At 38.8% G+C, this 17,251-nt stretch overlaps 1 protein-coding gene across 2 annotated transcripts in view; it reads left to right on the top strand.

The window, feature by feature from the left end:
* The window catches only part of LOC149198665 (zinc finger CCCH domain-containing protein 64-like), a 215,252-nt gene extending 200,974 nt beyond the window's left edge, over positions 1-14,278 (top strand). Inside the window, exons 9-10 of one of the 2 annotated variants that reach the window (XM_089402109.1) lie at positions 13,043-13,188; positions 13,437-14,278. In XM_089402109.1, coding sequence (XP_089258235.1) covers positions 13,043-13,188; positions 13,437-13,571 — 281 coding nt within the window. In that variant the 3' untranslated portion in view covers positions 13,572-14,278. Of the gene's footprint in view, positions 1-13,039; positions 13,189-13,436 lie in introns of both variants that reach the window. The other variant, XM_089402108.1, reaches the window with a different exon arrangement.
* Positions 14,279-17,251: the final 2,973 nt, after the last annotated feature.

Raw genomic sequence — 17,251 nt, 5'->3', positions numbered from 1 at the left:
AATGCTGAAAAGGTGCCTCTACAATGACAGGTTGTAGGGGCAGGGCAGCAAACTTCTGTTTCCTAGTGAATGGTTGACAGGCTTGACAAGTTCTAACAAACTTATGCACATCAGAAAAAATTGAAGGCCAATAATAACCAACTCTTAGGATTTTGTGGGTGGTAGTTCTAGCAGCATAATGACCACCACAAAATCCTGAATAAAACTCGGAGATTAATTTCTTGGACTCAATGTCATCAACACACCTAAGCACTATGCCCTTAGGATTTCTCCATCCAAGGCCATCCTTCATAAGGCAATACTTAGTGGCTTTTAGTCTAAGAGCCCTTCTCTTATGAGTAGCTAAATGGTTAGGACATGCAAGATTCATCAAGTAATAAAATATGTCCTTGTACCACTCATGCTCTCCTAATCTTTGCAACTCAGGCGAAGATAGATCGCTAAGACAAAATAAACCAAGAGTATTTTCGTTACCTTCAGTCAACATTTGAGCCAAACCTTGGTCTTTGGCTAGCTTGGTGGGTCTGATCTCTAAATCATATTCTTGTATTTTAGTAATCCACCTAGCGCGAGTCCCTAAGCAATCGGTTTGAGTTAATATATCTTTAACAACAGAATATGGGACGAAAGCAATGATTTTAAAATAACCCACATAAGTTTTGAAGTGCTTAAGAGACTTGACCAGGGCATAAGCTTGCTTTTCCATGGTATTGTACTTCAATTCAGAATTTTGAAGCGCTCTACTCATGAAAGCAATAGGTTGCTCGTGACCATCTTTATTCTTTTGTAACAGGACACCAGCAATGGTATCTTCGGAAGTGAAAGAAAAAATCATGAAATCCTTGGAATAATCGAGACTAACTAAGACAGGAGCTCTTGCAATAACGCATTTGATTTCTTGAAAAGCCTTTTTGTTGTCTTCGTGCCAAACAAATTTTGCATCTTTCTTTAGAAGACTTTGAATAGGCTTAGCTATTTCTGCGTAATTTGGAATAAACATTCTAAGAAAATTTGTCTTTCCAAGGAAAGACTGAAGGGATTTAAGATTATGAGGAAGAGGAATCTTTTGGATTGCTTCAATTCTTTCAGGATCAATCTTGATTCCATCCTTAGAAATGATATCACCAAGTAATTTCCCTTCTATTACTTCAAAAACAGATTTCACTGGATTCAAAGAAATCCCGTATTCTCTACATCTATTGAAAACTTGTCTAAGATGATTTATATGACTGATACCATCTTTAGAAAATACAGTAAGATCATCTTGGTAAATCTCAATAAATTTCCCGATTAACCCCTTTAAGGCATAATCCATAGCCCTTTGAAATGTAGCCCCAGCGTTGGTTAATCCAAACGGCATTCTGATGTATTCAAAAGTACCCCGTGGCGTGGTGAATGTGGTTTTATGACGATCTTCCTTTTTAACCCATACCTGATTGTACCCAGAAAAACCATCTAGTAACGACATCATTGGAGAACCGGTTACTCTTTGCAGCAAAGTCTCCATGTTTGGCAAAGGGTAATTATCTTTCTTGCATGCTAGATTAAGGTTTCGAAAATCGACAGAAAGCCTTATCGTACTATTCTTTTTCCTAACAATCACCAGATTTGAACACCATGTCGAATGCCTTGTTTGAGCGATAATTCCTGCTGCAAGCATTTTCGCAAGCTCTTTCTGAACCAAAGGGGCTAATTTAGATTAATTTGCCTAAGTTTCTGGTGAAAGGGTTTAGCATTTCATCTTTTAAGGGGATAGTATGTTCCATGACATCTTCCCTATAGCCCTTTAATTCATCATAAGAAAACGCTAAAACATCTCGATATTCGCGAAGTAAATTAGTTAACTTTTTTCTTTCCTCCACACTAGTACCTCTACCAATTTTAACAATCTTTGGGTTTTCAAAAGTACCAATGTTTATCTCGATATATTTGCCTGGGTTCATCTTATTTTCTTCTCTCAACTTCGTGGTATCATGCCGATGAAAATGTTGCTCTAAGGCAACCACATTCCTAGGAGTAGGATTTATGATATGCTCATGATTTAAAGATCCATCCTCCTCAAAATCTATCCGGAAATCCTCAAACTTATCCAAACTATTAAGAAAACGAATGACTTGCTTTTCATCATTAAAGACTTGCCAATGCTCTGAGTTATCTGGAACAAATGGTCTAAATATTACTTCCATTTTGATCTTATCCTTAATTAGCTAATCAGATCACTGGAAAGTAGTAGCAGCTACGACAAGTTCATCTGCCAAACTATTTTGCTCTCTTGGGATAGCTTTGAGCTCAAGGGCATCAAAGTGCTCCATAGTATCCCACACAACATTCCGATAATTCCTTAATCTTTGATTTTTACATGTGAATTTTTTTTTTTTTTCCACTGGAAAAATCGTAATCTTTTCATTATTTGGAAAAAATTACATATTGTAGATGCGGTTAGCATATGCTGTATGTTCTTTCGCCATATGTGGCTGATTCAAAAAAAAAACTTTCTGTACTGTCTATACAAAAAGAGCAAAAAAGCATCTCATAGGATGTTCTGTATCATCATATATGTAAGTTGCCGCGCAGGGCTATCAGTAGTTCTGTTCAGCTATATACAATAATGTTCAAAAACAAAAAATATCTGATCATAAACATGTTCATGGGTTGGCTGCCCGGTGATACTGTGCATCTATATACGGGCGGTGGTAGTATTGGTAAGCATTGTCGCTTCGCTGTTCATTTATCATCCACTCGCCTCTGGGAAGTGCCGTGGCCTCCTTGGATAGTTGGTCGGCACTGTTGTTGTGTTCCCTGTAGATGTGATAGCAAGATATATCAATAAACTGTGCCTTCAATAAATTTATTTCATCCAATATGCTGCTGAGTGTGTGAGTGTGACATGCAGTGTTATTGTTGAACCAATCTATGACAATCTTTGAATCTCCATATATGTTCAGATGCAAGCAATTGTGACTCAATGCAAAATGTAGAAGATGGCGGAGGGTAATGAGCTCAGCGTAATTATTTGAACCAGCACCCAAACCCAGCTTTGCTTTGAAGTAATGCATTTCAGTTTTGTGGAGTATGAAGCCACCCCCACACCCCTGTTGCTGGGCAGCTCCATCGAAAAAAGCCCACGGATAGTTCTGGTTGATGTGAGGAGGATCATGAGGCCGACGGGGCTGTGGCTGTGCAGGCTCTGGTATTTCATTAAAAACAACGATGATCTTTGCCGAGAGGTGTGGCCAGTGTACCTCTTTGTCCTCAAAAGTCAAGCGGTTCCGTGCTAGCCAGAGGAACCAGCAGATAATAATGGGCAGGCTTTGTAGTTTGGAGCTTCTGTGTTGGTTGTACCAGGTTTCCCAGATAAGATTAATATCCTCGCCCTCCCATTTGCCTGAGTATTTTATATCAGAGGCGATGGATTGCCAAATGTGGGTCATGGTGGGGCATTTGAGAAAGAGGTGGACGCATGTTTCAGCATCCTGTTTGCAGAGGATGTACCAGGATGGTCCGTGTACAGCTCGTCTCGTGAGATAGTCTCCCGTGGGAACAACACCCTTAAGGATGCACCAAAAAAATAATTTTTGTCTGGGAGGTGCCGTGAGCTTCCAGATGGAGTTCCACCAGAAAGCAATACGATCCGGGATCTTGTGTGAGATGAGGGTGAGGTATCCATCTTTTGGAGTGTAGATACCGTGTTTTGAGGGATGCCATACAAGCTCATCGGGACCCTGCTTGATTCTAATGTGTGCTTCTGATAAAGCATTGGTGTACACCCTCTAGTCTTGATGCCACTGTGGCGGAATGTTGATTTGGTCTGCGGATTTCCAGCCCTGTTCAAATATGGAGGTATTCTGCTGATCTGCTATGTCTGCAATGTGTGTGATCCCTTGTGTGTGCAGGAACCGGATGAGTGCTTCCGGTAGGATGTGTCTGCCCCCGCTATCATTCCAAGGGTCCAGCCCAACCCTGACCAGTGTGCCATCATTAATTCTCCATATCAAGTTTTCTCTGATAAGGGGTAAAGCATGAAGTAGTGCTTTCCAGACGGAGGAGATCCCAGCTTTGGGCCAAGAGGGAAGGCGGATCCAATCCATAATCTGTAGGGGCCATATGTATTTATGGTATACCATGTGAGTCCACAGATTTTCCCCAGAGATAAGGGTCCATCCCATTTTTGCAGCCAAAGCCTGTGCAAAAGATGGGAGATCCTTTAGTCCCCAGCCCCCCCATTTCTTGGGAGTGGCAATCCTCTTCCATCCGATCCATGCGAATATGCGCTTGTCTTTTGCCCCATTCCATAGGTACCTATTACAGGTTTGCTGAAATCGAGATAGAATGCTGCGAGGGATCCATGCTAAGGCCATCCAGAAGACCGGGGTGGCTTCCAATACAGCTTTGATCAGGACCAGCCTACCTGCTCGAGATAGATATCGGTGGCTCCAGATGTTTAGCTTCTTTTCCAACTTGGCCACTAGCCAGATCCAGTCAGCTATTTTTGGACTAATAGGCTTGATCCAGAATCCCAAGTATTTGAGACCCTGGTCCAGGGGATGAAGGCTGTAGGGAAATAGCTGGTGAGCCACATGCGATTCATTTACAGAGGTTCTGGCTAGTATGATAGATGACTTTGAGTGATTTGCCTGCATCCCAGTGGCTGATGAAAAAAGAGTGAGGATCTTTGAGAAGGTGCGCGAGTCCCGGATGCTACCATCTAAGAAGATCATGACATCATCTACAAATAGAAGATGAGTGAGGAACCAGTCATCTGATATTTTGAGGCCACAGAAGTCTCCATTTCTCTTAGCAGATTCAATCAGGCGACTGAGGCTGTCCATGACGATAAGGAAGAGAAGGGGAGACAGGGGACACCCCTGTCTGAGACCACGCTCAGAGTGAAAGAAAGGTGTGGCCGATCCATTAATCAATACACTGAAAGAAGGGGTGGAGATACAAGCCATGATCCATGTGATGAAGTGATGAGGGAAGCCCAGATGAATGAGGAGCATTTTGATGTATAGCCAGCTAACCCTATCGAAGGCTTTTGCCAGATCAATTTTTAAGATGATGGCTTTTTGATGCTTTGTCCAAATGGAATGGAAGGCTTCCTGAGCCACCCCAATGGCTTCATGAATCTGACGGTGTTCCAAGAAGGCGAATTGTTGAGGGGCAATGTGGCGAGATAGAATGGGTCGGATGCGGTTTGCAATGATTATTTTTACATGTGAATTTATTTTTAAGCTGCATGATAATTAAATCAGAATCCCCCTTAATGCTAAGCAATTTAATTTTCAAAGATTTTGCCAATTCAAGACCCAACAATACAACCTCATATTCAGCGACATTGTTGGTTGCTTCAAATTCTAATCGATAGACAAACTTGAAAATGTGATCAAGGGGAGATTTAAGCACTATTCCAGCACCTTTACCATGCCTAGACGATGCACCATCGAAGTACATGTACCAAACTCTATCATTGAGATCCTTAATCTTATCATCGGGAGGAATTATGAAATTAGACATGATGGCATAGTTCCCAATGTCAGATTGCTCTTTGATTATCTCGTTGTGAGGTCTCTTAGGATCTTCGACATGGAATTTTCTTTCGGGCTCTCTATTTAGTCTTACAAAACCATCACCCCTAGGAGAAGGAATCATAGCATATGACCAATTCATTTGAATACTTCCTCCTAGATCAGAGGCCCACTTTCTGGATAAAAGCATACCCCAGGCATCAGGCACATCCACAACAACAATATCCATAACAATCATGATGTCTGGGTAAACTGATAGATGAACTTGCAAATCTTTGATCAAACCATGCACTTCAATTTTCTTAGAATCCATGGCACATATATTATAGTAGGGTCTAGAAACTCTCAAGTTAAGCTATTCCATGACCCTTTTAGTCATTACACAAGCTGATGCACCAGAATCCAACATGCAATTATTCAATTTATATAACTAACAAGGTGATAACAAAGGCTGGTGATCTTTGTTATCCGCATCTAAGCTTTGCAAATATATGGGAGCATCGTGATAGTCAACTTCCCGAGTATTCTGTTGAGAAATATTTATTTGAGGACCTTGAATAGCTTTTAGTAACTTATCTCTTTGGGAAGGGATTTTAGCGATTTCGAAGACAAGAACCTAGATTTTCGCATTGTTGAACCAACTTCCCAAATCGATATCTAATCTAGAGTTTAAATCAGGGTTAAAGTTTTGAGGGGGAATTTGATTCCCGCTCTGATCTTTATCCCTTTTCTGATAGGTCAAACCTTTATCTCTAGCAATTTCCATGATTTGCTTGGGAGAAGGTTTTTCACCATATAACCTAGCCAAAATGTCATCTTCATTTTCAAGGTTATTTACACTAAAAGCTGATGAAGGATTCATAACATCACGACTATTTTCCTCTATCCAATCATCCATAGAAAAAGGGAACTTGCTACCTACTACATTTATTTGATTACCTGCCCCAAACATTCCATTATCCAAGATTCTTCTAACGATGGGGCAAGCGACTTCTTCATGAAGAGCATCACAAACCCGACAGTAAGGAGGAGCATTATCAACCAAATTAGTAAACGGATTAGGAGGTGTCTGCTCACTAGATTGACCCTTCTTTTGCCAATTGTTATTTCTGTTATTATTATTTCGACGCTGGAAATTTTGTGTTTGTGCTCTTTCCATTTGGACCAACCTATTTTGCAAAGTGGCTATCTCCTTATTATGATTAATTTCCATTGTTTCAATCTTTTGAAGCAATTTGAGAACAAGTTCACTTTCAGGCTCTTGAATTGCTTTTCCTTTAGGTTCTTTTAGTTTCGTAGCAGCCCTATCGAAACATGGGATCTCAGACTTCCCAGATGCTACCTTGTCCTTTTCAAGCTCTATAGCTAAGGTCTGGCAATCTCTATAATCATTAAGTCTAGCACGCCTTAATTCATAAGATGGCTCAGGACTAAAGGCATCAATGTAAAAATATCGAAGAGATTTTTTAGTAGGTTTATAGTCTTGAGGTAATTCTCTAACAATACCATTAAACCTTTTATTAAATTCTTCAACAGTTTCATTCCCTCTCTCTTTTATTATTCTGATAGCTTTTACGAGGTGTCTTTCCTCTCTCTTATCTCCATACTTTTCTTTAAAGGCATCAATGATCGACTGTAAAGAATCAAATGAATTTTGAGGCTTTCCGGTAAACCATTCATGAGCATCACTCCCCAAAGTTAAAATAAAAAGAGTCATTCTGACATCCTCATGATCGAAATCAAGAGACCTTGTGTACTTGGCCATCCATATACTAAAATCTCTTAGATGCGAATTTGTACTAATCGCATTATCTCCCTGAAAGCTAGGCAACTTATCTATCCCAAATGATGGAAGAGCATTGGGATACCCTGGAATGTTAGAAAAATTGCAAGGGGCATACATATTCATTGATGTCGTGCCCAATTGGACTAGTAAAAAGAAAATGGATATCAGAGAGTGCTTCTTGTACGAGGTTAACAAGAAGTGTACAAGAAGAGAGTTTGTGTAATCGTACCCTGAGGGCCCTTTCAGGATCAGAAGCAGGATTGCACAGACTGCTTGGATGTCTTCTAGTATACACTCTTGTAGATAATATAGGAGGTGGAGTCACCACCCGGACAGGAAGTGAAACATAGAAAGGCTCGAAGTGAAAGGAACAACGACAGAAAAAACTCTATCCCCGGCAACGCGCCAAAAAATGTTGTCGCACAGATTGTCACGACAACGCTCAGACCGGGGGCTGTCACCCTGATCCCCGATCTCTCCGTTTAAGCCTGTCTCCCGCGGCTAAGGGGGGTAGACCCTATGGGATAATGAATGACCAACTGGGGACCAGTTGGGTTGGGAGACACGAGGGGAAACAAGCACTAAATTGATTTTATTAAGTTAATAGACCAGTGCCTTATGAAATAAATGATTAAACGATTATTTATCAAATGCTGCAGAAATATGAACTCATTAACAATCGTTTACCATCAAACAACTCAAACAAAGTTTAACTTTTACCAAATGTGAGATAATCAATAAATGCTCAATGGCTTAATGATACTCCAACAATTAAAATTCGAAAGATTAAATGCTTTAAATAACTACGTAATTTTAAATGCTAACCAGAGATCACATTCATGTAGCTAATCTTCAAATGAACATTTAAGCATGTTTAACCACATAAAGAAATGATAAATATTAAACCCACATCAAAAATTTTAGCCTCAGCAGGAGAGATGTATCGCAAACATGACAAAGCCACGAGCCAAAACTGAATTTGGTAAAATATTTCTATATTTTTAAATAAAGCAAGACTAAGCCACTTGAAATCTAAATAAATGAAACTTGAATCTAAAGAAGATTCTAAACTATAGGACAAAATAAAAAGTCTGAAGAAATTATTATTATTATTATTATTTTTAATTTTCTGTAAAATTAAATCTAAAATCTAAATAAAATCTAGACCTAATCTAAACTAACTTACATCTAATATATATGAAACAAAATATGAATACTAACTAGAATGAATACTAACTGACATCTAATATAAATAAAACAAAAAGAAAAATTCCAATTTTTTATTTATTATTTATTTATTATTTTTTTATGATTTTTTTGAAAAAAAACAAAATTCAATACAACCTAAGTCAAACAAAATTAAAAGTAGATAATATATGAGAAAGAGTCTAGCTCTAACAAATCGTTTCCTTTTTTTTTTTTTCCATGCGGAGCTTTAAACCTAAAAATATATAGATATAAAACCTAAAAAAAAAATGGGAAATTATAACACGTCTAAAACTATTTAAAATCTAATTTCATTAAAATGCAGGTGAACTGAAAAAATCGACTTTCAAAAAAACGCAGCAAACCAAAATCGAAAATACGTAGGTGGAATTAGCTGCATGAATATGGCTGTCAGGACAGAGGAATGATTGCAGGTGCGTGAAGATGTGGAGAACGCACAGAAAGGGGTGCGATTGCATGTGAAAAAATCCACAGGCCTGGAAGAAATGGCAGAAAGGTTTTCGAGCAGCAGAAGAGAGGGAAACTCAAGCGATGGAAATGAGTCACTGATGCAAATTGGCAGAGGGGACAACACACAGATGGATGCTGCGCGCAGTAGTTTATGGCCGCGCTTGGGTAACTTGAGAAGGCAGCTATGATGGAAAGGCTGTAGCGCAGAGATGGGAGCTGGGAAAAGGAGCAATGGCAACAATGAAATTGCGTTTGGATACGGATTCGATGGTGGACAGGGGAAGGATGAGGGTGTTGCGATGACGACGACCGAATGACTGGGTGTGAGGAGGGCAGCTACAGCAGAAACGTGAAAAGGAGAGGTAACAACGTGCGTGGAGGTGGATCGAGCTATGCGTATAATGGCCAACAGATGGGCAGCTGAGATAATACGCTGTTTTTTTTTTTAGGCTGGGCAGCAATAGGATTAATGAAACGATGAGGATGGTTGTACGTAAGTGCGGAGAAACCCGCTTCACAATAAAATTCTTTTCCTGCAATGCAAATGAAACTCCAAACAACAGAACTATGCCCTTGCAGAAAACTGATTCTGAGGCCAGATCTTACTCTCCAAGGCCTAGATCTGGCTTCAAGATTGAAGCTCACCTTCAGATCTGCAACCTACAATGGCAGAACAAACACCCAGAGATAATATATGCAAGGATAAAAACTAAAACCCTACAAACCAGCTACAAAATTTACAACTTTGTGACTCTGCAACAGCCAGATTTGTCAGTAACCCTCCATAATATTTTCAAAATATCAGATTTACTATGAGCAGTGTTTTTAAAACCGGAACCGGTGACCGAACCGGTCCACCTAATGAACTGGTTTACCGACCGGAACCGGTCTAACCGGGACTGGTTTGGTCTAAACGAACCGGTTTTTAAAAAATACATTAAATAATTAATTTTTAATGAAACAAAACTATTTTTAAGATGTAAAACCATGATTCCAAGCCAATAGAGACAAAATATGCAAAGTTTGCTCATTTATATACCATGCAAAGGTGAATATATCAAAATGGCACCGAGTGCAATACATATCATCGACAAAATAGCACCGAGTGCATTTAAATTGATAATCATAACATGTTAGTGGTCCCACGATGTTGTTAGTCTATTGATAATTGCCTCTATACCTACTTTAAAACACATCATGAAAATTTTAATGCATTCCTCCTATTTTCTTTCATACATTTCCTTTGCGACTTCTAGCATATGTGCATTGTTAGAAGTTCTGTGTTTGTTTTCTGATCATTCTAATATATATTTGTATCGGATCTTGATGATCACGCCTTGTGTGGGAATTTCACTATCTTCTGAGAATCTGGTTTTCTTCACAGGCCTTGTGTCTGCACCTGGTTTTGCATATTGAACTTTATACAACTGTTTCAATGATATGCGTCTACCCAACTATTGCAATGATATATACTTTACACAACTGCTTTGTGTGGTTCCTATGTCATCCCAATATTGTTGTTAGGAGCTTTCCAACACATCTAAGCATACAAAAGGAAAAAAAGCTTCTCTAAACTGGACAGCCTGTGTAGAATTCATTAGGTAGTTAGAGAATGACAAGTTATATTTGAAAGAGTAGGTCAGATCAAAGCATACACCTCAGCAAGGTAGGCTTTTAGTAGCCAAATTGCAGAGGGAAACTTACCCATGGGAATTGTTTGGAGGAGGAATCTCTCCTTTAAAGGTTGATCTGGATAGCCATTATTAACTAAGTCTTGACACATTGGTGTGCATGAGATCACAGAGCCAAGGAATGTAGAATTATCCATTGTCCATAAACCGGCCGGTTTAGGACGGAACCGGCCGGTTAGCAATAAACCGGCCGGTTCCGCCCTAAACCGGCCGATTTTTACCGGTTAGGGCATATTTTTGGGCAAATGCTGCTGTAAACCGGGTTTTTCCACCGGTTCCGACCGGCCAGCCTTCCAACCGGCCGGTTAGGCCGGTAACCGGTTTTTTCCACCGGTTTTGAAAACTATGACTATGAGATACTTCAAAAATCTCTCATGCAACTCAAAAAAATAAACTTTAAATGTTAGACCCAGAATTGAAACTGGCTGGGCTCTACAAGAAAATGCTTTGCGGGAGTTGGCTGGTTCAGCCGAGAACTTCCCCAAACACCCACTGATTTTCTCAATAAGGGTTTCCTGCACAGCTCACTTCAACCATCAATAAAGAGAGAAAAAACAGTACTAGATTCCAGATGCAATGGAGATACTTGCCATTATTTCAGAAATTCTAATACCATTCAAACCATAGTAAGTGAACAGGATACCTGTGTTCAACAATACTCTACATCAAGCTATTACTAATGGCTGAAAATAAAATTATGCAGAAAATAAAACAGTTCACAGCACTCCAGGAGAGTAACACCAGCAAGATTTCAACCCCAAAGTCTTTCTTTATTTGCACCAGAAAAAGTTTACAAGAGAGCTTTCTTCAGCACAAGACTCACAGATCGAATGATCTCAAATGACCCCTAGCACCCTATTTAAAGGAAAAATTCCCAACGGCTAGTTCGAGTGATCCATGTCAAAATGATCTCGACCGTCGATGAGGATCAAAACTTTTTTTAATCTCATCCGTCGAATTTTTAAATGCATTAAAAATTTGAAATTCTGCATTTATTTACTCAAAAATTTGACCTGTTATTATTTTATTATTTTTAAAATTTTTATTTTATTTTTATTTTATTTTTTAATTATTTTTATTTATTTATTTTTTATTTTTTATATTTTTTAATTTTTATTTTTAAATTGATCTTCGAACTTAGCCTTTGGAAAAATCACCTAGGACTTAGGACTTTTGAGGGGATTAAAACACTTTCTAACCCTCAAGACACTTTACATCATGACTTTTACAATTTTACATCTCAAGGGGGAAAACCCATTTGACATAGACCCTCATAGACCACCCAGTTCTGCGACACAGCGATAATCTAGTAGATCAACGCACTAGGATTCCCCTAAGATTCTAATGACAAAATTCATTCCAGCTTTGGGGTTAGGCTGAAGGAAAACTCTGCCGATCATGGATCGGTGAGACAAAAAACCTTCCGGAACGTAGATTATCAGTAGAAAATTAGGTCCACCTAGTGAATTTACATACATGACTCAGCTCTACTAAGATTATTTACAATTCACACATGCAGACTGGGTTTACAACATAATATGATCAAGTCGACGATGACTGTCGAATGGCGCGGACACGTCAATCAAGCACTATCCCTTTTGCGAAGAAAAAGGGGGTGTACTGCTATGGGAAGTTGACATGTAGTGGTCAACAGGGTCCATGGGAACACTTGATCTAATTAAAAACACAAGAAGAAACCTATTTAGAAAACCAGATTGAATTTATTTGAAATCTGTCTGTACATTGAAGGGATCCGTTTCTGAAAGGCGGGATCTGTTTATGTAAGACGGGATCCGTTTCCCAAAAAGCCCAATTTGCTACATAGCCGTTTCTCAGCCGGTTCAAGCCGGCTGCGGATCGGATACATGGATACGCAGATCTTGGACAAAGGCCTGCCGGATCTGGTAACTTAGCTCAAGTGTTGATGTCTGTAGCATTTAGTTCATTAATACCAAAGGAACTTTTCAGCTGTAAAACTTTGTTCATTCATTTTGAAGGCTTCTTTCAGACTCTTATTTTTTTGTTCTTTCTTTTAGCATCCGTGTTCTGAGGAGTTGTATCAAAGCATATAAATTTTCATCCTTAAAAATATGCAAACCTCTGTCAAGGTCCTTATGTAACATAATGTAACATTAACAAAGGCATCTGCAGAACATATGCAAATAAATGTGGCACGGAAGTTATTATTTGTAGTTATCAATTCAATTTTGGAGTCGTGTAATTTTCCTACAACACTAATATTCCTGAATCACATGAGTACATTTATATTTGGAGGTTTAATCATTTCATTGCATTAGATATTGTGTACTTGTTCTTTTTGGCAAACTCAGCAGCTAACTGGACAATTATCTATTTCGTAGCAGGAGAGAATGATATTGATGTCAGAATGTCATTGAAGAAAGTATTACATGGAGGAATGGGCTATTTCTTTGTGGAGCTCCCAGAGGGAACTATATTAGCACATTCCCTTGCACCTGAAGAGAAGATGCCTATACAATTTGGACGTGAGGTTAGTAATAGTAACATAAATTTTATGCATTTCTATTATATTTCCTTGAGTCAGTAACACTTAGTTAACTTTTCTGTAAGATGATCACAATGAGCTGTGGTGGTGTTGTTTTGATATAGAAATCTTTGAACAAAAATCATGTGCAAGTTGCATGGGTATTTAACCTGAATTATAGTGATTTGCTAAGGAAATTTTGGAGTTGGAAAATGCTTCTTTGGTAATCTTAACAAGTATTTATCTTGTTGCAGGTACTAGCCAGCCTATTAGGAAAAACAGGCCAAAGTGATTGGAGAGACTGTAAATACAGTAAAGAAGATGAAACATCAATGGCAGAAGACTTTAAAAAACGATTTGAACCATTTGATCCAGTCCAATCTACCTAACCACAGGCAATGGGTTATGTTTTAGATCCTATTAGATAAAAAGTCACGTGTAAGATTGATTTGGTAACTTATTAGAATTTGTGGTTGTTGTTTCAAGGAAATTTGTTGTAATATAATTATGTGGATGTAATATCTTCCTGACTTAAACAATTCTTTTCTGGGAACGACATTTTTGTAGCTGACGTGTTCTCCTTAGATCTTTGACTTTAGATCACTCGTGTTTAGGAGAATCGACTCTCAGTGTTAAATTGCTCAAATATTGAGGATCTGCATTTGAAGGCGCTGCAACTTTTACCCATTCAGCATTATTTAAAAAATATTACAGCAGTTTGTTGTGATCCTTAGGAGATCATTCCCAAAAATTTTGCGGGTATACTGACACATGTATTGGCCTAAAGTATTATACATCAGCAGAATATAGGAAATTTAAACTTAGAGATTCAGGGTCCATAAAATGGCACTAGCTACTGATTCCATTCGTGCAGAGGAGCTGTTGTTTGCTGGAGATTCTGCTGGGGGTGCAGTGTGCACTTGAGAAGCTGAAAACAACTCTTGAGGAGGGCAGTTCACATACTTTCAAATGACAGAGTTGCCTGCGGATGTCTTGAAGGCAATGTCCCTTCCTCAATTCACTTCAACTGCCAGTGAATCCAAGCGATCTTTGCAGTGGTGAGCTCTGAGTTGGAGTGGGTGGCAGTGGTGTGCGATTCCATTCGTAACTTCTTGCACTGCTTCAAGCCTTTTTATATATCCTTCAGTGTTGACTCCAGGCAACGGTGTCAGAATGAGCATGCCACTGGGGACAAGAAACAGTCACTAGGTAGATCCACACTTGCTTGGGCAAAGAGGGCTCAGACACATAAAAAATGAGTAGTAGGGCAGTGGGAGCATATCAAGCAATGTTGTTGGAACAAGGCATGCAGAGGCCACCACAGGGTGTTAAATGTTTGGGTTGGCATCCTTAGGTTTTTGGTGTGTGGGAGTCATGAGCGTTGAGAACTTAAGCCCCCTGCTCCCCATCCAGGCAACGTCAATGTCCTTTTGATTCAACAAAGGAGTGCGGGAGAGTGCCCCCTCCAGACTTCATTTCTTGCAATGTTGAACTAGGCTTCAACAAGCTTAGAGGAAGGGTGTTTATCATGGTTGACAATGAATTTTGACAAATTATGACTACTTTTCTTTGTGGAATAGTCGCCCTTCGTCAAGCTGGGCTCTCTTATATTTGATGTAATTTGCCTTTGAATAGTTGGAACGAAGATCTTGTCAAATAATTCTGGTTATTGTTGGAGAGGAGATGCTTCCAAACTTCCTTAAGGCCTTGGCAATGAATGTGTAGTCTCGCATAATAGTGATGTCTGAGAAGGTTCAACTTGTACTCCTGGTAGGGCTACCAATGCTTCTGCATCATTGTTCATTGCTTGGCCAATCTCCCAGGTATAAGAGACTTCTTTGTTTCATTTGGGATCAAAGATGATCGCCCTTGCGTGTGGCTTACTATGTTAAATTGCTCCTATATTTAGGAGGACAATTTGCCTTCAACCACTTTTTATCGCTTTCTTGATCTGAATGTAAAGATTCAGATTCTAGAAGTTTGCTGCTTACAGACAGTAAAAAATTATCTTTTCACAATCAGTGCGCCTAGGGGAGATTTTTGAGGTCTAATATAAACTAGTAAGTATCTATATTCTCTTGGTGAGGAAGAAGTTGCCAGTTCACTGAAACTGTATTAGCGGATAATTTGGTACAAATATTTGAATACGTGGCTTCTTATTTTAACTACCTATGATTTTACATTGTTTGGATGTGTTACACAGAGCTATAGATAATGTCATGCTATGCAGTCATACTAGTACCACGAGTTTAAGATGTCACTTAAATGTCATGCTATGTACTCATTATTAATACATACCTGCATATGGAACATATTTATTGAGTTTGGATTCATTCATTAGATTCACTTTTTAACTAAAAATGGTAAATATGATCACCATCTATGTGACACAAGTTTTTGGAATGGGAGAATGGGTGCCCAAAACATCTAGGGCACACCCCAAATTTTTAGGGCAGGAAATTATATATTAAAAAAAAATAGAATTCACAAAGACATGTTTTATTCTACTGCAGAGGTGGATACCTTTACTCCATTCCGGCTATAGCCAAGGGTGATGATATATGGCAACAGAGGTTGCCATTCCTTTGTGTTAGAAAATAAAAAAGGCAAAAATATTGTCTTATGTTGATAATTACTTATGTTATTCTTGCATTCTTATTATCTTCTTTCATCTTACTTTCATCAAGCAATCATCAAATCAAAACATGAAGATCAATGTGTTGAAATTTGATGACTAAAAAGTTTCCTGCAATCCCAACTTGGTTTTAATTTCACTTTATCACTCCCATTTAGTTAAATATCATTTCCCATAAATATACATTCAACATATAGAATTCTGGAAATAAATTTTTCAGATTAAAACACATAGCACTGTCAACACACGCTGAAAACAAATATGAACATAAACAGAGCAGCAACACACATAAAAATACACGGATTTTTGGTCAACTTAGACCCAGGCAAAACCCCTTCAATCTTCTCTTGGGAAAACCTATTAGAGAGCTCTTCAAATTTATTTATCTTTCAAGTTCACGGAAAATACATTTGTAGAGAAAACAAAACAACAAAATACAACTTATCTCTTCAGCGCAAAACTCCTTGAAAACCGTGTCCACTTTGCCTCAATTTCCATGCTCACTTGAAGCTGAAAATATGTGCTGTACGGTTACATACTGTACTCTACAAATTTTGTATGGACTATACGGATTTCTGTACCATTGTATGACTTGTATGTTTTTTTCAAAAAAAAAATCAAAAACTTCTCTAACGACGTGTAACTCACAACATTAAATGATGTTCGTATTGTACCCTCTGATGTATTCTATGCCTTGATTTCCGTGCCTAGGTTTGCCCAGAAATCACTTTCAGCTTGCTGCAACAAATTTTTCCTTTAGAACTTTTCTCCAGATCTCAGCCTCATTTCTCCAATCTGCTCATGAAGAATGAATGCAATCTCTCTTTTCTTTTCCCCCTTTTGTTTCCCTAAATGACTTTTGGGCAACCCTAAGATCTAATGGCTCAGATTCATTTTGTTGGAAACGCTGAGAGGGAGATGAATCAATATTTATTTTCAATTATTACTTTTACCAGTTAGATCACTTATATTTAGAACACAAAAATGAACAATAGAAGTAAACGCTTTTATTAATATAATCTTTATAAGGATTCAAGTACAATTTGGGTAGGGTTCCAACCCTTGATGAAGACACCCAGGCTCCAACCTGGTATGTGCTAAGCACCTACTTGGACTTCCAAGGCTCCAACCTTGTCAATTTTGAGGCACCATCCTCAAGGACTCCAACCCTATATGTGGTTCAGGCTTCGACCTGGTTTCTTGAGGATTCCGACCCTCTAGGGCTCCAACCTTATCTTCCAAGGCACCAACCTTGTCTTTTCGAGGCTCCAACCTCTTGGGTTCAACCCTATCCTCCAAGGGACCAACCTTGTCTTTTCGAGGCTCCAACCTCTTGGGCTCCAACCCTTACTTTACTTCGTCAAGATGTATTTGGTTATACTTCACGGCTCCCTGTGTTTTCTTCAACGAGCCCTGTCAATCTTCAGCAATGTC

The sequence above is a fragment of the Pinus tabuliformis genome, chromosome 2_1 (assembly GCF_031772625.1).
Source record: "Pinus tabuliformis cultivar Carrire ecotype Pingquan chromosome 2_1, CPIR1, whole genome shotgun sequence".
Classification (NCBI taxonomy): Eukaryota; Viridiplantae; Streptophyta; class Pinopsida; order Pinales; family Pinaceae; genus Pinus; species Pinus tabuliformis.
Note: the sequence above shows the minus strand (reverse complement) of the source record. Positions and strands in the feature narration are given on the sequence as shown.